This window comes from Leptodactylus fuscus, chromosome 8 (genome assembly GCF_031893055.1).
Source record: "Leptodactylus fuscus isolate aLepFus1 chromosome 8, aLepFus1.hap2, whole genome shotgun sequence".
Lineage (NCBI taxonomy): Eukaryota > Metazoa > Chordata > Amphibia > Anura > Leptodactylidae > Leptodactylus > Leptodactylus fuscus.
This window is the reverse complement of record NC_134272.1, coordinates 36360389-36382822: the sequence shown is the minus strand read 5'-3', so window position 1 is coordinate 36382822 and position 22434 is coordinate 36360389. Positions and strand designations below refer to the sequence as shown.

Genomic DNA, 22434 nt, shown 5'->3' with positions numbered 1-22434 from the left:
CAACACACTCATATGGTGTCTCAGCAAGCTGCTGCGATACCGGAATAATCACAGGATCACAGGCACAGCTCAAGGAATTAGTTCAGCGGCAGGCCAGCTGCCGAAATGCCGATGCAGGCGAATCAACGCCAACAACACGCTCATTATATGGCGTCCCAACGAGCAGCTGAGATGCCAGAACAATCTCAGGCATGGCGTGAGGAACAAGGTCAGCAGCAGGACATCTTGAGAGCTGCTGTAACGCCGGAGCAGGCAAACCATCGATGGCAGAAATTTGCTAAATACAGGTGGATCTTCAACGCAAACAACCCGCAGACGAAGTCGCGGGCAGAGGCTATGCTTGTAAAATGAATAGCTGCACAATTTTCCAATATACTTTCTGTATCAATTAGTTACAGTTTGGGGGGGGGGGGGTTTAGATCTCTGATTGCTGTCATACATTCTGCTTACTGTCAGTATATAAAAATCAGTCCATGGTCATGTGATGAACACAGGTGCACCGCTCGTTATAGACACAGTATACAGTCATCTGTCTGGTAATGAGCTGTGCACATGCGTGTCCATCACATGACTACAGACTACCGTATATCACATGACCACGGACTGATTCTTATCCACTGGAAGCAAACAGAATGAGCAAAAGCAGAGATCCAGGAAACGATAGAGTACATTGGAAAATTTTACAACTACAGAAACATTTACCCCTCAATATTCATCTGAAACTGGACAAGCCCTTTATCTATTTTGTGCAGTAAAATACCGTACATTATCACTGCCTATAACCAATGTGAATTCCTTTTTGCTCAGTAATACAGCAGCTTTCTTCCTTTATACATTTGACAATACTGTAGTGACCTGTATGCTCCTGCTCTACCAGGTTATCCCCCTACAAACAGATTTGAAACGCTATAACAATAGAAGGTGGGGAATGCCATCTTGCTAAGTAAGCGAAAGTTCATCTGGTCATGGCTATTTCTTTTTCATGTGAATAGCAACCAAGCATGAATGCTATTAAGAGCATAGATAAAAGGGGCAAATGCAAGAACTATAGAAGGTCGGTGACATCTGTTCTGCTAGACTCATTTATAAATGATGAAATGTGAAGAAATGGTCCTTAACCAGCTGCAGAAAGACAACAAAAGGAAGCAGCGCAAGCACCTGCTCTACGGTACCCTGCTGAAACAACATTACTTACAGGGAGCACGGAGGAGGTGCCATTGTTACTACTAACAGCAACAAGAAAACCTGGACTCTAACATCTGAAATCATCTAGATTTTATGCCTCCATCTCGCTCACTCTCAAATCAAATGTTCGCAAGCAATTTACAGCAAAAAAAAAACATCCAAAGCAATGTACTAGATGTAATGATACATAATAAAACTAACAACCTGCACTAGTGAGAGGCTACAAGAAATGGCCATCAGCACTAAATACAGGCATCACCGCCTTCTTCAGGAGTGAGGGCACTTAAGAAGAGACCACACTACTTATTTCTCTCTACAATCCTGAGACATATTCCTTTAACAGAAGCAACCGTATCTAGTGGCCAGAAGAAGTACATTTTTATGGAAGTAGTAAATTTCCCATATATTTTTTTTTTTTTTTTTTTTTTTTGGGGGGGGTCCCTGCTCTGGCTGCAAAGTATTTTCTTCATTGCAATATCCAAGATACACTGAAGTGCATATTAGGTTACACCATGGCACCATCTAGTGGTCAAGACTAAATCACCACAGAGAAATTTACAAAAATCTTTGCACCACAATAGCCTCCATTTCTTACGTAATCTAAAAATACCCTAGAAACACAAGCTAGAATATTCCCCCTTACTAAAGGCTTTGGTTAAGATATATATGGCTTGCCACAGAAAAAAGTTCAGATACACAGAAATGCATTGTCTTTAGGACCACTGCACTTACACACAACATGTCCACATCCACTATTATGCTGCATTCTGCCATCTCTGAACACAGGACATGTCAAAGGGAGATACAAGGTTATTTGTAAAGCAGCCATAAGAAAAAAGTTCTACGGACATGTGATTGGCTTAAAAGTAGCTAAAAATTGGGCTGTTTTCTGCTCCTGGACCTTTATGAATCGGTTGGAATAAAGGCCCATTATTGTGTTGGATTCTGCGTCTATCGAAAGACCATCCGGCACCAAGGGTGGCCCTGTACAGAAATCACAGATATCATAAAAGGGCAGATCACTGGCAGATTGGTGAACCCTAAAATCAGCTCTTGCTCTAGCAAACACAGACCCTTGAAGTATTACATTGCTAGTTGTTCTTCTAAATAGCTGGTCGGCATGTGATACCAAATCTTCAGAAACCGTAGGGCATCACAGATCCACCAGTGACAATATCTGGGCCTAAGTTTAGGAATGGGGCTATGCTCATGAGACAACTCTATGTCCGCATTATACCTCTAAAACCAGGACTATAAGGAGACAAATCTGGCGATCCTGTAAAGATACAACATTGAGCAGGTCGGACGCTAACTACAAAGGAAACACAGCAACACATCCACATCCAAGTTTAAAGTATCTGCAAGGCCAAAGGTGAATACAAGTCTTCCCTCACTACGACTGGACTTGTACAGGGACTGCTTCTCCTACATTTCTTGAAAGCATCAATGCAAAGTCAGAGAAACCAAAACAAGAAATAAAAATAAAGTCCACATTAAGGAGGTAAACAATTATTCCCTATTCAGAAAGCAGACAGGCCCAAAGCTTTATATTAATGGCCTGGATAGAGATGTGACTGACCTCTGTCTGTGCCTCTGATATCACACGCACATTACTACATTTTCCCTGAGGAAACACTATGGATTCAGGCTTTAGCTACCCTTCAGCAATAGAGAGAGATCACATATGTATTGATCAGCATATAAAGAGATTTAACCTCCATCTGCAGCGATACCAGCAGCAAGGGACCCTTAAGTGAAGGAAAGCCGACTGTTAGCGCAATCTGGTTGTATTAACCTGTTGTTCCAGGCTTGCAGCATCTCGCATAAGGATTGCTTCTTCACGATAATTGACTCAAACACAGACTGCAGCTGCTGTGGAGTGTCCATATTGGAGCTCAGCATCCTGGCCTGAAGCTTCTCGATCCAATTCCGAAACTCAACCTCCTCCATCTGCGGATAAAGAGGGGTAGAAAACACACTACTGATAAAAATTGTACAAGAGATCACAAAATCAACACAATAAGAATAGCTTAGGTGCATTTAGTAGCATTTATTATATTAACTTCTCAAAGGGGTTGTCAGGAAATTTCACCAAGAGCAGGGAATAGTATGGGATGAAAAATAACCATTACACACCCATTAAATGCCCCACCATCCAGCACTGTCATTCTAAATGGTACCCGCACGATCTGCAGCAGTAAATTCACAGATATCACTCATGTGACCAATGCAGCCAATCACTGGCCTCAGCCTTGACAATTGGAGGCACAGTAGGAGACTATGGAGGCAAATGATGTATGTGACACCATCACTACGAGACTGTAACAGCACAGGATTGAATAAGGAATAAGAATTTTCTCAAGTCATTTCCTACTTCACTCCTGAAAATCCCAGACAACCCCTTTAAGAGGGAACCCACATTAGGATGGATTGTTTTGTACACTGCCGTTTATTAAGAAAGTACATGGACACAATAAATAGATTTTCCTTCCCTGGGTCTCCAATCATTATACTATAGGTTCTGAAAAGACCCCAGAGTAAAATAATTGTTTATGGGTGGTCCAAAATGGGGCCTAATACTGTGTGCAGGGGCCACTATGGGGGGTATAAAACTGTGTGCAGGGGCACTGTGGCATAATACCTACTGCAGGGGCCACTATGTGGGTATAATACTGTGTGCAGGGGCCAAAATGGGGGCATAGTACTGTGTGCAGGGGCCACTATGTGGCATAATACCTACTGCAGGGGTCACTATGTGGGTATAATACTGTGTGCAGGGGCCACTATGGGGATATAATACTGTGTGCAGGGGCCATTATGGGGGCATAGTACTGTGTGCAGGGGCCATTATGGGGGCATAGTACTGTGTGCAGGGGCCAAAATGGGGGCATAGTACTGTGTGCAGGGGCCAAAATGGGGGCATAGTACTGTGTGCAGGGGCCACTATGTGGCATAATACCTACTGCAGGGGTCATTATGTGGGTATAATACTGTGTGCAGGGGCCACTATGGGGATATAATACTGTGTGCAGGGGCCATTATGGGGGCATAGTACTGTGTGCAGGGACCACTATGCAGCATATACCTACTGCAGGAGCCACTATGGGGGGTATAATATTGTGCGCAGGGGCCACTAAGTGGCATAATATAGTGGGTACAGATGTAGTTTATACAGGGGGTGGGTTGGTGGGGGTTGCCTTGGGGTCCTGCCATTCCTAGTTACGCCATTTATTGTACAGTATGTGGCGTTATTGTTGAATTTTAACATTCACAAAGACCCCAACTAAAAAGTGCAAATACTTATTTGGTGACGGGGAAAATTGACAGGCTCCAATTTGTAAGGGGGCGTTCACACTACCGTCGGTGTCCGACAGGTAGTGTCCGCTCAAAATCTGGCAGGGACGTTAGGAGCAGACACTAGCTGTGTCCGTGACACCTGTCATTCACCGACATGCAGGGTTCTTCTGTCCGCTTGAGAAGTCGGACATCTTCACTTGCGGAAAGGGAAGGACAGGCACGGAGTGGAAAAGAACGCACCCGATGCCCATTTAAGTGAATGACAGGTGTCACGGACACAGCTAGTGTCCGCTCCTAATGTCCTTGCCAGATTTTAAGCGGATACTAGGAGCGGACACTACTTGTCGGACACCGACGGTAGTGTGAACGCTCCCTATAAATCTGGGTCTGTCATCATTTCTAAAAGAAATGGTAACATTTACAATATAATGTAAGTTAGCCAAATGTGATTATAGGGCCATTTTCTATATATTTTATGTAGCATTACCTTTTCAAGCTTTAATACTTTTTGCACATATGGCAAGAAATGAGATTTTAGACACATTCAATAGAAATAATTACAATTGCATTAGGATAAGTTTGGACCTACAACTAAATCAGATAATGCAAAATGAATAATAAGCTCTTTTAAACTACTATGCATAAAGCATAATGGGTACATGCATTATGTATAACATGCACATGCATTATGCATAATATGTATACCATAATTTGAGTAAATGCTGCAAGTTATTCAATTCACAAGGAAAAGAAGTGGCGTCTTTTCTAGTTAATAAAAACGTATTTGAAGGGAGATGGAGCATTGTACGTGCCGCAGCACCACAGTATCACCGCACATGAGCAGTAAATATAATCCATTATCCTTAGCACTTGCCCAGTGACTGTATGGCCTCCTGCGTACCATACTCGTAGTGAGGTGACGGCTGCATACATCAGTACAAATGAAGAACTATTTCAGTCTGATCAAAGGACAGTTTCTATATTATGATCACTCAAAACTGCAGCAATACCGAAATAGGAAGGAAATTACAATCCTATTACAACAAAGTAAAAAAAAAAAAAAAAAAAAATGAAAAACTTTTTTTTTTTTTTTTTAAAAAAAAGCACCATCATATGAAGTCATCCTTCCGAGGTTATTATTACCTCTTTCTTTGCAAATAAATCCTCCATCTTTTCCTCTCTGGTTTTATTAAAGGTGTCTGTCTTTAGGGAGGTGAGACGTTCATCCACTGCAGAATATACCTGAGTCACTCTGGAAGGAATCGGAGAGAGGAAGCACAACATGAAGTACTCGAACATGAAGGAGCACATTAATGGCACAGATTTTAAAAGCCTTTCAAGGCTAGCAGTGTTTTAAAGGACATGCTGCATAATATGACCTTCTGCATCCTGATGATTTTTAGTAGTCATATTCTGGTTTAGGATTTTATTCTGGGATGCATGATATTTTTTTACATTTATTTATTTATTACTACTGGAGCTCAGGTTCACAGCACCTATGGCAATGTAAGCAAGTAAAGGGCGTACAGCAAATGCATAACGCAAGGCCATTTTTCTTCAAATGATTTAAAAAAAAAAAAAAAAAAAAAAAAGGATTAGAAATAAAATACAAACACCACACACATGAGAATTGCAGCAAGAGTGCCAAGCCTTCACGTCCCAAGCCCCTAGCAGTCCCAATTTGATTTCTGCTATGGCAGATCCTCCATAACAATGTGGTTAATGCAAAAAAGTTTGTAAAGTTAATGTTCGTCTCATCTTGATGCCCTACTAGGGGACAAGGACATCACAGAGGGGTGCCCTCAACTCCGAATCTCCCACTGAGACTCTAACAAGTCTTCATTTATAGCCATTCATTCTGGGGAGCTGGAAGCGCTCATACTAAAAAGAAATGTCGAAAGACATACAATCTGTAAAAAGGAGCAGTTTACGGAGGGTTACAAAAATAAATCTTGAAACAGGAGGTGTTGCTTAAAGCTCCTGGGTCCCGATATAGAATCTCTAAGGGGGCGCCTACTTACCTTGCTCCATTTAGCATAGTGGTACATTTTATGCGGCAGAAGGACCTTTGGGGTCCCCCTCAATCTGGGGCCTGGTACCTGTGCACTCCCAGTTGATCTGAATGATAAGCTTCCTGGGTCCTCTGCCACTGTCTACTTCTTGGTCTCCCTCGACACATATGAGAGATTCCACTAGGCCACTGTGGTGACCAGTCTCAGCCAGTGACAATTTATTGGCAGAGCGGCCATTTCTTGTGTGTCATGAGGGACCAGGTAGTAGAGACAGGCAGAGGCGCCAGCAAGAGTCAGACGCAAGTGCGACAGGAGACAAGTATGGCAAATATTACTTTTATATCTGTATGCCTTTTGACCCTCTGAACAAACCATTTAATACTATTTTATATGTTTGAGGTATACCCAGGAAAACAGGAGGAAAGTATAAAGTATTAAAATCCCCAGCTTAACCATTTAATGGAATGCAAAGAGCAAATTCCATGTATTACATTTAACTTGCACACACAAAAGAAAAAAGGTACTGCAACGCTGCTGGCACCACATGCAAACAATGAAGTGGCTGCAGTACTCGCTTGAGAACCACAGCCTCCTCAAACAGCCAATGACAGGGCACCAATTAAAAAATAAATATTGGATAATCCCTTTAAATGTTCTCATTACCATTGTAATGCTAGCGCTATACTGTTGGGATTATTTTCATTAGAGCAGTCAATCCATGTTATACACGGCCCTTATGTTTCTCCCTGGGGATTTCACATTGCCATAAGCAGTTGCTTGTACTGTGGAGTAATGGCTTCTATTGAACAAAATTAATGAAACAAGTTCACATGTCAGTATTTATAGATGGGATCAATGCGCTCCTGGAAAAGCCCGTCTCTTCTAGAGTTCGACAGCACTCCCGCAATGAATTACAAGCCAATAAAACAGCTGGATTTTTTTTCTGTTCCATGTAATGTTCCATTTTTCACTTTTTGGATAGTAATTAAAATGGGATACAATTTTTGAAATGCCCATATTTATATCTTCTCACCATATTTTTTGTACTATAAGACGCACTTTATTTCCCCCATAATTTTGGGGGAAAATTAGGGTGCGTCTTATAGTCCGAATGTGGGAGGGTGGGGGAGCAGAATTGCAGCATCACCACGCTGCTGGCTTCCTGCAGGACAGGAATGTAGCAATGCCGCAGGCCCCGGCACCTGTGTTGGCGTCTCAAACTCTCCCCGGCATCCATCATTCTATTATGGCGGCCGTTCTGCTGCAAAAACAGCACCTATATTAGGAATATGCATGGTGTCAGTCAACTCCTCCAGATGACCTAACAGACAAACCTTAGGGATGCATGGGAAGGGAATCATGAGGATCCTAAGACAGCATGGACGTGAAAACACAGTCGTGCAGGTGAAGGCCCTTATATACAGTACATTTTGAGATTGGGTATGCGGTGTCCAGAGCCTAGCTGTGTAGTGCATGGTGCAAATACAATTATCTATAGAATGAGGTGCATAGTAGGTGAATTTTTTATTTTTTTTTGCAATTGCATGAAGGATTTAAGGACGTTACCAGCATGAACGTTACCTAATACCACCACAATATGAGATTTAAAAGATAACTTCCTCCAGCTTACATTATGCTATAAGGGACCATATGGGTAAGTGCGCAGTACTGTGCCATACTCTTTACTCCATAGGTTGGTGATTAAGGTGTGGTGTTAAGGCATACAACATGGAGAAAGGTATCTCCAATAGGAATATGTTAACTTCCAGTTGAAAAGCCAGGGGACTTGATCTAGCAGTCATTAGATTGGTTATACTATATAGACTACAATACTACAGTATTGCATTCTAAGGTAAAATCCCACATTTGTCCATAGCATTATTTTGATCTACCATATATACTCGAGTATAAGCAGATCCGAATATAAGCCGAGGCACCTAATTTTACCACAAAAAAAAAAAAAACACTGGGAAAACTTATTGACTCGAGTATAAGCCGAGGGGGGGAAATGCAGCAGCTACTGGAAAATTTCAAAAATTAAAGTGGACGGAGTTTTTGGGTGCAGTAGTTGCTGGGTGCTAGGGAAGGGGAGGGGGTGTTTTGGTTGTCTGTCTGCCCCTTCCCTGAGCTTGAGGACTGCGTTTTGTTTTCCCCCACTTGGAATTCAGCCTGGCTGTATATAGGGTATCTGCAGTGCTCCTATTAACCCCTTCCTGACAGAACAGGAGCACTGCAGATCCCCTATATTCAGTAGACCGGGCACTTTTAGACACAGGGATACCTAATGTGTATGTTTCACAGTAATTTTCTACTTTTATATGTATTCTAGGGAAAGGAGGGATTTAGAGCTTTTTAAGAAAACCACAATGATCTACTTTTATGCTCATAGAGGAAGTCTAAGACTTGAAAATGCAAAAAATCTTCACTATCTGGAGTGTGCCTCTGTGGATAAGCCAGTAGGACCTGATTATCTCCGATTTTGTAAATAGTCTACGATCTTGCCCAAGGTAGTATTAATATGTAAAATTTTGCAACTGACTTCCTGTTTCCTATTGAAGGACTGTATGCTATAAACACAATGGTCCCTATTCATTTGGGATTCAGAGCAGACCCTATTCATTTGGGATTCACTCTGGGACAGTTTTCTAGGCATGTTCTGTGACCTAGGCAGAGGTCATTGTGTAGAGAGGGGAGTAGATAAGCTTAAAGGGGTTGTCCCATAGCAAGGATCCTATCTATACTGCTAGTTTATGTGGATTTAAGACTTTTTCTAAATACATTGTTTTATCAAAACTGCTTTGTTTGGCCGCTATCTTAATTTATTCACTTGTTTGTTAATTGTAACTTACATGTGTTTCTATGACCACGGGCTTATCTGCTCAGTCCCCTGGTGACGTAGCTGCTCCGGGGGCTGAGTACTGGGAGCAGCTCTGAGCTGTGTATGTCCCTGCCACAGACAAGCAACAGAGCTCCTCAGATTGGGGAAGGGGGAGGAAGAGAAGAGAGAAGGAAGAAGAAAAAAAAAAAAAAAAAAAAAAAAAAAAAAAAAAGGCCTTCTATTGGTTCTACTAGTGCTATTTTCTGGTCAGCTCCTACCCCTCCCAAACAACAGGGGAATAAAGAGGTTTTTTTTTTTTTTTTTTTAAAGTGGTTTATAATATAGTATTGAAGCAAAAAAAAAAAATATTAATACGTATACACACTTTTTTTTTTTAATTCATGATAAACCTTTCACGGCTTCATACAATGAAGCAAAAGTTATGGGAGTTGGAATATAGTAATACAAAGCAATAGGTTTGCAAACTATGCACCAAATAAAAAACTTGAGGAAAAACGAAAAATGAATAATGTAAACTCTATTCTCAAGCATATACAATTCACAATACTTTAAGATCCAACACAGTGAGATTAAATAAGGAACTGCAGATCAACTTACTTCTGAGAGAAATCTTTTAAATCTTGTAGGATTGACACTTTTGCTGGCGTGTGCTGCTTGATGTATATTTTTGGCATTGGGACGCACACTTCAAGCAGTCGAATGGAGGAATAACTAAAATAGAAAAGAATGGGTTAATATACAAGTTACCGTATATCTTCACATAGAAATCACAGAAATAAATCAACCTTTTAAACATCTCATTCTGCAAAAATGCACTTCTTTTGCAACATCAACAGAAAAAAAATAAATTAAGCTTGTACACAGAACACTTCAGGTGCTCTATATTCACTGCCATAAAATCTATATTCTAGATGCACTTCATATTGTTTTCTACAAGGTGGTCAATTCTGCGTTCTTCTTTTGTAAGAATAACAAAAGGAAAGGCTACATTAAGACACACACACTTGAGAAATCCATAGCTAGACCCAAAATAGACAATTCTGGACATTTCACCTGACTTTGTAAAGAAGATAGTCATTTTTTATTACCTGAACGATGCTACCATCTGGTTGTATGAGAAATACTGGTGGTAGTTGTGGTGAATGCTATGGCCACAGGGCTCAGCGTTGGCTCTTCGAGTATACTGACTGCCATAAAACCGAAGCTCTAAATATTTTGCAAAAGACATGGACCAGGATTCATTGGAGAGTGGTACAACAGGGGTTACCTGTAGGAAGAAAAGTTGTAGGTCAAGCTGGACTGCTAAAACCATCCCTGGGTAGAACAGACAAATTTAGGGAGGAGATAGGAAAAGGACGAGGGGCAACAAAGCATTCAGGTTTTCTTATGGTATTTCCTTTAACTGGTTAGTAACTTTTCAACAAACACTGCATGGACCAAATACAAACATTAAAAATAAGGAACCTTGTAATATACACTATCAGACAAAAATGTCTTTCTTCCCCCTCCCTCATAAACGGATACTCACTCTGAAATTACAATTGAATAAATCTTGGTCCCCAAGACAGATTGTCAATTCAATAAAGTAATCTACATATGACCATAGATATATATTTTTGGAGAGCAGAGAAGTAGTAATGAGGAGATGAAGGAGTGGTAAACAGAGACAGGCACAAACACCTTCCAGAAAGAGTTAAAGAGGACCTTTCACCATATGCGGGCACAGGCAGTGTTATATACTGCCAGAAAGCTGACAGTGCGCTGAATTCAGTGCACTGTCGGCTTTCCCGATCTGTGCCCGGTGTGAAGAGCTTACGGTCCGGTACCGTAGCTCTTCTATGGTCAGAAGGGCGTTTCTGACCATTAGCCAGAGACGTCCTTCTGCCTCGCGGCGCCTATCGCGCTGTGCTGTGGAGCGGAGAGGAACGCCCCCTCCCTCTCCTGATAATGCTAGTCTATGGACGAGCGCTGTGAGCAGAGGGAGGGGGCGTTCCTCCCCGCTCCACAGTACAGCGCGATAGGCGCCGCGAGGCAGAAGGACGTCTCTGGCTAATGGTCAGAAACGCCCTTCTGACCATAGAAGAGCTACGGTACCAGACCGTAAGCTCTTCACACCGGGCACAGATCGGGAAAGCCGATAGTGTGCTGAACTCAGCGCACTGTCAGCTTTCCAGCAGTATATAACACTGCATGTGCCCAGATATGGTGAAAGGTCCTCTTTAATAAAATTTAGTCAATATTTATAGGCACCCAAGATGGAGTCAACGAAACGATTCAGCACATACTTTAAAGAGATTCTATCATTGGGAAAACTAATTTTTAACTAAACATATTTGCATAGCCTTTAGAAAGGCTATTCCACACAACTTGTTAATCCTCTCGGCCGTTTTTGAATTAGCCTGCTTTTATTGATATGCTAATTAGCCAGCACAGAGCACCGGAAGTTCACTGAGCACTGTGTGTAAAGAGGGGGAGTTGAGAGCAGGGAGGCGGCTGCTGCTGCTGCTGCTGCCTCTGCCTTCCCTGCTCTCACCTCCCCCGGTTTACACAAATCAGGGGAACGCCCCCAGTGCTGTGAGAAAACTCATTTGCATAGCAAAGAAAACCAGGAATATCTACTGAATGGCGGTGCGGAGAAGGCTATTCCTACGTGTTAGTAGTAATCTTATGGGGTTCTAATGATAAAATCCCTATAATGTAGCCCTTAGTTGGCATGATATGTTACAAAGGGTGACATCTATTCACTGCAGCATGTAGTGTTAGGGTTAGAGTTGTCACCCACTGCTGATGGCACGGCTCAGGACCTAGCCCATGGCATCATTGTGCTGTAGAAGTACGCTGGTTCATGGAACCTATGTTTAAAGGTATTAAAGAGGCCGATTTTTATCACAACTAAGTAGATTAACTCCTTCCAGCACCGCTCATCTCTAGTGCTGGTGGTATAAAATTACTGGACATTGCCCAAATGTATGGTGATCCTATCCCATAGTAACATACAACTCAGATCTCAGCCAGTAACACCTCAGATTCTAAGTGTTTATACAGAGAGCTAGGTATGGGGGGCGATGCACCGACACCCCATCAGCACATATGCTGGAGCTTCAGTTGATTGTGGTCTGAACAATTAGAAGCCTATATGATGGAGTGCAGCCCATTGGATCCCACATGTAAGATCTGGCTATAGATACCTGTTGGCAAATCCTACACCAGGAATATGTAAGGATAGTGTGCTGGTAACCAGGAACAGGAGAGTCCAGCTCTTTTAGTATAATCTGAACACAGCCATTACCATGCACAAAACGTCGTATATGGTGCACCATTGGTGTGTCACAGAATACACTGGGGCACTGATATGAAGGCCTGTAAAAGAGCACAAATTTAATGATATTAAAGAAGATATACGTAACAGTACTCAGCAACCATTTACACAAAATCCAATGCAAATGAATTCTACGTATTTTTAATTCCAATATTTTCACACACAGGGAAACTATTAGAATATAGCTTTGTGTACATAAAGGAAATGAGAATCTGATCTAGCAATATACATGGAGCTGCACATGCTTGCAGATTATTGCTGGTCCATACAATAGGGCTTTCACCCACTGAATTATTAGTATAAAAAATAAAACGTTAAAAAAGGGTAGGTGAGAAAAGATAACAGTACAGTTGAAAGGTCACCAAAAAGCTACGAGTCAGGAGACAAAATACGTATCCTGTACCCTGATAAGTAATGACCGTGTAAAAACAATAGGTTTCATGGTGTCTGAGGTGAGACTATATCCCATGACTAGAACTTTTTATTTTATTTGCCCTTATATTCCTAGTGGCAGCCCATTTGTAGCCAGACCCATACCCATGGTGCTGTGACCCCCACCCCCCACAATGACACACACCGAGAAGTCCAGTGAATCTACACTTTAATGTGGAAAGAGTCTTCAGAAAATTACTTTGTATTAATAGTTTTATTTTATCCATTTTTCCCCCCTAAGAATTTTTACAATTTTCGTTCAAGTAACATCATTATCCATATACTAAGAATAATTGATAGTCAAGAGCTCACCTGAAGCAGTATCTTTCCAGAAAAACACCCAGAGTCAGGTCATTTTTACCATAAAACTCCATTGTAACAATCCTGTATAGAATGTGAGGCAGAGATCAGTAAATTCAAATAAATATTCGTATTATGCACCAACGTATTCCACAGTGCTTTACAGATAGTCAGTCACTGTCCCATCTATCTATCTATCTATCTATCTAAATTTCCCTATTAGTAGGTCTTTGGCACGTGGGAGAAAACCCAAGCAAAAACTTAAATGTGGGCCAGTGAGAGGTGTACTGGTTACACAGCGCAACTCTCGACATTTGGGAGGAACGCATTGGTTCACATGACGTTTAGCACTCAAATCGTTCATGCAACTGCTACACTTTTCTCCTGCCCTAACTTTTACCAGCCATTCAGGTTACAAAGAACCTTTGGTAAAGAGCTGAAAAACCTGTGATTTTTTTTTTTTTTTTTCAGCTCAAGAGTAGATTCAAAAGTAATGGGAAATATATGGCAAGAACTTTACATCTCCCTCCTACCAAATACAATCCTAGCTTTGGCTCAAATCAAAGCCGCAAAATCTGCAACAAAGGCAGTTTTCCTGCAATGCATGGCTTCTGGATTTCTGCAACATGTGACTTTAGCCTTATGCAGAGTTTCTGGTCACTCTAGAAACACAAGCAAAGACAATACATTTTACAGCCCTGCAAACTGTTGATCGACGGGGTGTCTCAGGTGTCAGACCCCCATGGATATTGAACTGATGACCTATTCTAAGAATAGTTCAATTAAAAAACCCAGGAAAATCACTTTAACATAAGTAAAAACAGCATGTGTAATAGCCCCCTATGTGACCAGAGACAGATTAAAGTAATGCAGATCTAGGCTGCTTTTAGAACATATACATAAATATGCAGACACTGAGTGGACTATTACTACAGGGACCTAGCTGATCCTCCAGCTCACTATAGAAATGTGAACACACACAATACAGAGTTAAAAATACAAGTTGCTCTTTATTTTTCTGATTTAGAACTCCATCACATCTATAAAATGCCCACCAGCTTCTCAGACTACATTACACACAGTGTGGACACTCCCCTAGACTTCTTGTTGGGCTAACCTCTGCCCATATCACAAGTTGTAATAATACCGCATGTGGAAACGCTAAAGGGCGACATCACACTACTGTTATTTAATGTCCGGTGCTCTAATCCATCACAGGGTCAGAGCAATAGACATTAAATGGCCAATGCAGACTGAACTCCCTGTCAGAGGGAAACTTTCCTCCATCATGTTTTTTACTTTTCTGACAGAAGAGAAGGTCTTGCATGCAGGGCGACTACTTAAAGAGGACCTTTCACCATTTTTCCCAAAGGCAGTGTTATATACTGCCGGAAAGCTGACAGTGCGCTGAATTCAGCACACTGTCGGCTTTCCCGATCTGTGCCCGGTGTGAAGAGCTTACGGTCTGGTACCGTAGCTCTTCTATGTTCAGTAGGGCGTTTCTGACAGTTAGCCAGGAACGTCCTTCTGCCTCGCGGCGCCAATCGCGCTGTACTGTGGAGCGGGGAGGAACGCCCCCTCCCGCTCCTGATAATACTCGTCTATGGACGACATAGACATTGTCTTCTAATATACCCCAGTAGCTTTTGTGGTCACCTACTGATATGTCCCAGGGATCTGTATACAACAGCTGTCTAATAAACCATATGTATAAAATGAACCGGTCATAACCTGCTTTTATAGAATTATTTAGTACTGAAGATACTGTCTTATTATGGATTATGTATCAAACTGAATTGGTTGTAACCATTAAGTTATACCTACATTTAACATTTAATTGTTTTTAATCGAGGGGTGTTTGGTGTCACACACATACCGAAAAGTCTGTCCAATAGAATCTCTCTGGCAACATGAATTGTCCTAAAGTGTTGCACGATTTTCTAGCACTGACTTTCATGGACATGTAGATACCAAATAATTAGGAGGTAGACCAACAGTATAACCCAAAAACAACAGCCAATAAGAACCAGCTTACCAGGGACTAACACAGGGACTAGGAGCGTTGCTGGATTGTGCACTAGAGCTGCTGAACAGCACACACAGCCTTTGGTGGTTCAATACGCTGAGACAGTCAATCTGGAAATAAGAAATACAATCATCAGATGGATCTTTGACCTTCTACATACAAATGTGTAGAATTCAGGACTCCTTTAGTACCTATAGCTGCACTCAGTTCTCTGGGTTTCTAAAGAGTCTGGATTTACTATTGTGAATGCAACCAGACACTGGAGTAATCCATGTGCAGCTTTGGTAGTGTGTGTTGCATCTCTGGCACATTTAGATTGGGCTATAATATTTCAACATTTGGCACAAATTAACCCAAATAAAGTGAGGTATAGATGCATGCTTGCTAGTCTAAAGATACAGAAAAAATTATCATCCAGCATCAGTCACTGATAAAATGAAGCGTATTTTCAGACTGTTTGCGCTAACAGTAAATGTCGGCATATGAGAAGAAAATACAGGCCAAGACTTCTCATTAAGTTTTCCATTGATATTAATCAAGGTAATAAATGAGGGAAGGCAAATAACAAGGGAAATGAGGACTCACAAACAGGACAGTCTCTCCTTTGGAACCCTGTTAATAAAATCTAAAATTTTTCAGAAACAGTTTTCAGGGAGCTTTTTCATTAAGAACTGCATGCTTTTTTGAATTGCAGTAAATCATAGCAAATTTTACTGTGGTTTTCAGCTTCGCTGCATCTTAGACTAAGGTCCCACAGGGTGGAAATGCAGCGATAAAGCGCTGCGGAAAGAGTCGAGGCATGAACGCATTGCAGTTCTTCCCGCAGCACTCTCAACAGAAAGTTCACTGAGTTTTCCTCTGTGGACTTTGTTATCTATAGGAAAGCCGCCATAATTTCCATAGATATAATCGACATGCTGAGATTTTCAAAACCGCAACGGTTTTGGAAATTGCAGCGTCCGCACTGATTTTTCCCACAAAGTGGGCATGGGATTCGCATGAATCCCATCCACTTTGCAAGTACTGTAAAACGCTGCGATTTTCACAAAATCATGGCGTTTCCGGCCAGTGGGGCCGCGGCCTTATAGTTTGTTATTTTCAGTGAATGGCAAATAGTTTACCGCTGAATTGCAGAGTAAAGTGTGCTGCTTATTACTACCCAAAACAAAACACATCTTAAAACACAGCCTTACAATATCCATGTACTGATTAGAACAAAGACCCATCAATGAAAAATGCTTTGATAATTTGCAATGGCCAGTTCAAAGTACACTGGAGAGGAACCATCACTGCTACAAATGCTCCCCCCCATTAAGTTGTATTGAATGTCGACAACACACCCAGTTTTACACAGGGTAATAAGCCGCCGATAATTTTGCATGTTTTATGCTGAATAAAAGATACCAGTTACCTGCCCATTGGCTGATAAGGAGCATTACAAGACAGGGCAATTAATGGGAATAAATATCCCTAAAAAAAAACTTCTTAATAACTGGTCTGATTACTGGCCCACCTAATATATCTTTAGCCACATGCCCATTGTCTGAATACATCTGGGTGGTGGGCTATTGACTCTGCAAGGACATATACACTCCCCCTTGCAGAGTTAGGCTGGGTTCACACGATGTATTATGGCACGTAATGTGGTACGTAGACCGCGCGGGAGCTTTTGCGGGCCATATACGCTCCCATTGTTTTCAATGGGAGCCGGTACCATATACGCGGCGCTATTTTGCGGCCGCCACAAAATCACGACCGCAAAATAGCGCCACGTATACGGTACCGGCTCCCAATGAAAACAATGGGAACGTATACGGCCCGCAAAAGCTCCCGCGCCGTCTACGTACCACATTACGTGCCACAATACATCGTGTGAACCCGGCCTTAAGCAACTACATGAGTGTGCAGCCAGAGAAGCTATAAAGCACTATGGTTAGGTTTGCTATTTAATAGATATGGTCAGACACAAAGTTTATACCGAAACGTCTGAATTTCAGAGTTCCTCTTTAAATACAATTTGAAATAATGGAAAATGTTAAAATGCTTGGGCATAAACCTCACCTTGGAGTTCCAGGACATCTCATTTTGACTCAGACCTTTGTCTTCATCGGAGTCATACTTCATGTCATGTTTACTTAGGACACCATTTGGAGTCTCCTTGGTTTGTACAAATGGATCAACATCTTTCTGTCGTATTCTGCCTCCTCTAGCCCGATAGTCTGCTAGAATGGTCGCCAAATTCTGGCTGTCTCCTAAGTGCTCTGCAATTTTGGTGCTCAAAAGCTCATGAGATGGAAGAACCTCAATAGTTTTCCCCTGATCACTGCCATGGTTTCCTTGCAAATTGGATAGTTCACGTAAAAGCTGTTTCTTCCTCCGGCTCTCCATTTCTTTCATTTCTTTGTTGAGTAATGGCGATATGTACACTTGTTCTGGAAAATAGTCCCTTGTGGGACACCGCATACCTTTTTCAATCAACAGAAAAGGTTCCTTGAAAGAAATGATAGGGGAAATACATAAAATGACATCTTTCAGCTCCTGTTTAAAAGCTATGGAGTGTACTTTAAGTCTGTCATCGGTGGATGTGACTTCTTCAGTTATATATAAACCAGTATCATCTTGCAGGGGATCACGAAAGAGCCGAAGTTCATTTTTGGGTTCCTCTTCCTCCTCAAATTTATGTGACATTTCATCATCTTTGGAAATACCAGGTATCAGACACATTTGAGTAAAAAGCTCAGGTTCTATGGAGACTGATGACAAAATAGAGGAATTTGATAATTTAGGAAGGTCCTGTTGTGCTGAAGATGATGCTTCTGACATTTTACTGTCCAATTCTCCGGTCTCCTCAAAGCAGGACCTTTGCTCTATGAACTCTAGGTCCTCAGAAGACTGGGACTCGGAAATAACATGCAAGCGATCTGAAGAGCGGTCAGATTCCCAGTTTATAACACGGCATTCCTCGCCATTAAACAGATCTTTCTGACTACCATCTCCTTCGTAGCCTTCAATAAGTGACCTAAAAGAGCTGCTTTTTGGTAGTGTTGGTGGCATAGCAAACTCATCCATAAGAAATGAGATTTCCAGCTGAGAATGATAGGCTGCATAGATCATGAAGATTATAATGTCTTTCACACGGGCCAGCTCATACTCTGATGCTCCACTTAGTTTTATGGTGCAACCCAAGTTCTGTGGACATCCTTCAAAGAACATCAAGGTTTTAGATTCATCTATTGCAAACACAAAAAAAAGATGTATTAAACATATGAAACAATTACTAAAAAGGTTTACTTTTACCAAACAATATTTAATATGGACACAAAATGCAATTTATTACAATATAAAAAAGGGAATAGCAATAGGAGCAGTTTCCATATTAATACATACCTATTACTATATACCTATTACTAATAATACACCCAGGCCACCCCCATTTAGAATCTCCCCCATCTTTCATCAAACAGACCTGGCAAAGAAACCATAGAAATAGGCAATGGAGCTGCCGCAGAGGCTTATTTGCAGATTCTTGATCAGCTGATTTTGTAGACTTGAGGGGAGTCCCTGCCTAATTTTATGGCTCAAACATGCTTTGTACTTACAGTAAAACCATCTGGATGCACAAAAAAAGGGTCTGTAAAAAGCTTATCTTGAGGTACAATCACAAGAGATTTTTTGTCCCTTAAGGCTAAGGCCCCATGTTGCGGAAATGTAGCTTTTTGTTGCAGATTCTGCAGTTTTTTTTTTAGCATAAGCCAGGAGTGGATTGAGCAGAAGGGAGAAGTATAACAACTTCTCATATAGACCCCATTCCTTTTGTAGACATTCTTGGCTTTGGCTCAAAAAAAAAAAAAAAAAAACCTGCAAAAAAAAAAAAAAAAGCTGCGTTTCCACAACATGAGGCCTTGGCCATAATCGCAGTGATAAAGCGCTGTGGGAAGAAGCGCTGTGTGATCGCATTGCGGTCCTTTCCGCAGCACTTTCAACAGAAAGGTCGCAGAGTTTTCCTCCGCAAACTCTGTTACACTTATATCTATGGGAAAGCCACCGGTGTTTCTATAGATATAATTGACATGCTGAGATTCACCGCGCTGTCCGCGACGCTTTTTTTTTTCCCCACAAAGTAGGCATGGGATTCGGCGTTCACGTCCCGTGGGGCCCTGGCCTAAAGCAGTTTTCTGGGAGTCAAGTTACGGTAAATATCCAGTGCCAGAACTGATGCCTCTTGTGCAAGACTGTATACCATTGAAAACTATGGGATCCATCAGTTTCCCTACAGCTTGTGTGCATCCTGCCAGGGGGAAACTGATTGTAAGAACATATACTGTATATGTGAATGCAACCTTAAAAAGTTGTGTGTTTTAATCCATTTTGAATTTAGAGTTCACCACCGCCTTCTCCAGCTCTCTATATCCTTTAATAAGTGCTGCTTCACTGGCCCCAATACAGCTGGTATTTTCTCCCACCATTCCTGAGAAATTGATACTGTTAGCCTAGCTTAGCATATTGAGAGCTCAGTTCAGCAGTCCCAGGCTGCTCCAGCCCTAGAATATAATGGGTTTTTGCTGCAGTGAGTGCATGCTGGATGTTGTAGTTTCACAAATGGACAACTATAGGTTGGAAACCACTGGTTTAGAGCACTTATTCTCTGTGGTATTTTGACAGTCCCTTTGCAGCCAGTAAAATTCCTAGCATACTCATGATGCCATTTCCTAATATATTTTGCAGCTAGAGCATTTTGGATATTTTGCACCTGGCAGTCAGGACAATTTTCACATTAAGAAAGCGCCTAAATTACGAAGAGAAAAAAAAGAAAAAAAACAAAACAAAAACGAACAACCCCCACACAAAAAAAAACAAAACAAACCTACACAAGACAGCTCAAGGATCTACTATAGTGAATGTAGCCTTCCCAAATTCTTTTTATCATTGTGTGTGTGTGTGGGGGGGGGGGGGGGAGAATATGATTACATGTATATCTTCTCTTTCCTCTACTTGTTGAGCCATGCAAGTCTATAAGTCCCTGAAGATAAAAGCAGATGTCATCTGTGTGCCATCCAGGTTTCAGTTTCACTCATTGCCAGACGATGCATAAGAGTTATCAAAAAACGGAAATATAGTACGATAAACATCCATTCTTTGTTTACTTGTATAAAAAATAAAAACAAATAAAATCTACTTGTAGTCTGGAAAGAAATATTAAAAAGCCTATAAACTAAAGGGATTACACAACTTCAAAAAATAAGCACACCCCACACCCTGTGTGTTTCCTGAACAGAAAAAAAAAAAAAAAAAAAAAATCTGATTATAGCAGCTGGAATGACAAGCTCAGGGGGTCGTTCACACTACCGTTGCTGACAGTCAATTGCCATTTTCCATTACAAGATTTTAGCAATGTACACTAGCAGAACAGTCACAAATCCGTTTTCCATTGATTTCAATGGGATTTTATCTTGTGACAGTTAGTGACCGTGTCGATTTACACCAAATCCATCATATGTCCGTTATTTTTTGAGGACAAAAAAAATTCTGCATGTAGGACTGTGGTTTAATGACGGACATCAAGCATCTGTTATTTTTTTTAATGTTAAAGGCTATGAGTAACGGATGGGTGTCAGTTATGCTGTCATTTGTCTGCATGCTCAGAAAGTGGCCACACCCCCCCCTTCCCCCCAAAAAAACCAACAGTATAAAATGGACCCTGACCAACCCCTTAACATCAGTTGGTGTCAGGCTGGGTTCACAGCAGGGCTTAAACTTCATTCAGGGGGTTCTTTCCCCAGTTTCAAAAAAATGTGGAGAGAAAAGCTTTTCTCTCCGTATTTTTTGCCTTTTTAAATTGGAAAACAGAACCCCATTTTAGTCTATGGGGTCCACTGGTAAAGGCTTTTTTAAGAGGATTAGGTTACCAAGCGGAGTGTCCATTATGATAATGTCTGTTTAATAAAAATTAAAAAAAAAAAAGCTACATCTTATACGAACGTATTACACATACATGTACAATATACATTAGTAAACTATTAGTATTAAAAGAGGCACTTTGGGGGGGGGGGGGGGGGGCTTAAAGTAACACACAATGCATACTCACCTGTCCGTTCAGCAACTGGAATACAAGCAAGGATTCTGCATTCAGGTGTCAGGTCTTTGGATACTTTCTGCCTATGCACGAGTGCCAGCCAATCGGTGGCTTTGCACTAATGCCCTGTTTGAACACAGCCTCACTGCTCAGCCTCTGATTGGCTGATGCAAAACCATTCAGACCAAAGGTTAGGGAGACCAGGGACCTGAGCAGAGACTCTCACTGTTTATTAGTTTAGTTTAATCTTTCCCAGGGTTTAAAAAATGAACCACAACATTAAACAGTTTACACGTTGCAAAATCCATTTGTGTATTATGAAGACTAAAGACATGGACCTACTATTAGGCAGTGGAAACACTTGCATATAGAACTTGTTACATGTTCCAAGACGAGGTTTTGTCAACAGCTGGTCCATAGACATTACCAGGTCTCCTTGTGTCATTCGACTCACTCGATCCAAAACTTGCTAGAGAAAAGAAAGGAAACATTAATTCCATACCAGACAGCGCTCTAGACAATCTCTGTATATTTAGACATTATTGAACGATCATTCATGACTGCTGACGACAGACTTTAGTCCAAAGATGAACATTGTTCAGTCTGCCTAAAATGTCATCATTTGGCAAGATAAGCCACAGATTTTGGTTTATATTTTGTGTTAAACAACTCAAAGTGGTTGCCTTTTTTTTTTTTTTTTTTTTTTTTAAATTATGGACTATATATTCAGGATAGGCCATAACTATCATCGATAGGGGTGCCCCAACACTCAGACTGATCATTTCCACAAAACTGCATTAAGGCACCAGTCTGCTAGCCAACGGATGGAGCCTTCTGCCCTGTATTGTGTGCTGGATGGGTGCCAGAAGCAGCTCCATAGAGATGACTAGCTTGAGTGCTGGCCCCTTAAACATATTTTTATCACCTAAGGGCCATAAAATATTAAGCCTG

The 22434-nt window shown here is 41.3% G+C and overlaps 1 protein-coding gene across 1 annotated transcript in view; it reads right to left on the bottom strand.

Moving 5' to 3' along the window:
- PIKFYVE (phosphoinositide kinase, FYVE-type zinc finger containing) overlaps positions 1-22434 on the bottom strand; it is a 123596-nt gene that overhangs the window by 68853 nt on the left and 32309 nt on the right. Inside the window, exons 19-27 of the mRNA XM_075284849.1 lie at positions 21826-21952; positions 17472-18640; positions 15420-15520; positions 13397-13468; positions 12522-12693; positions 10422-10600; positions 9931-10044; positions 5626-5734; positions 2981-3135 (exon numbers count right to left, since the gene is read on the bottom strand). Coding sequence (XP_075140950.1) covers positions 2981-3135; positions 5626-5734; positions 9931-10044; positions 10422-10600; positions 12522-12693; positions 13397-13468; positions 15420-15520; positions 17472-18640; positions 21826-21952 — 2198 coding nt within the window. The remainder of the gene's footprint in view (positions 1-2980; positions 3136-5625; positions 5735-9930; positions 10045-10421; positions 10601-12521; positions 12694-13396; positions 13469-15419; positions 15521-17471; positions 18641-21825; positions 21953-22434) is intronic.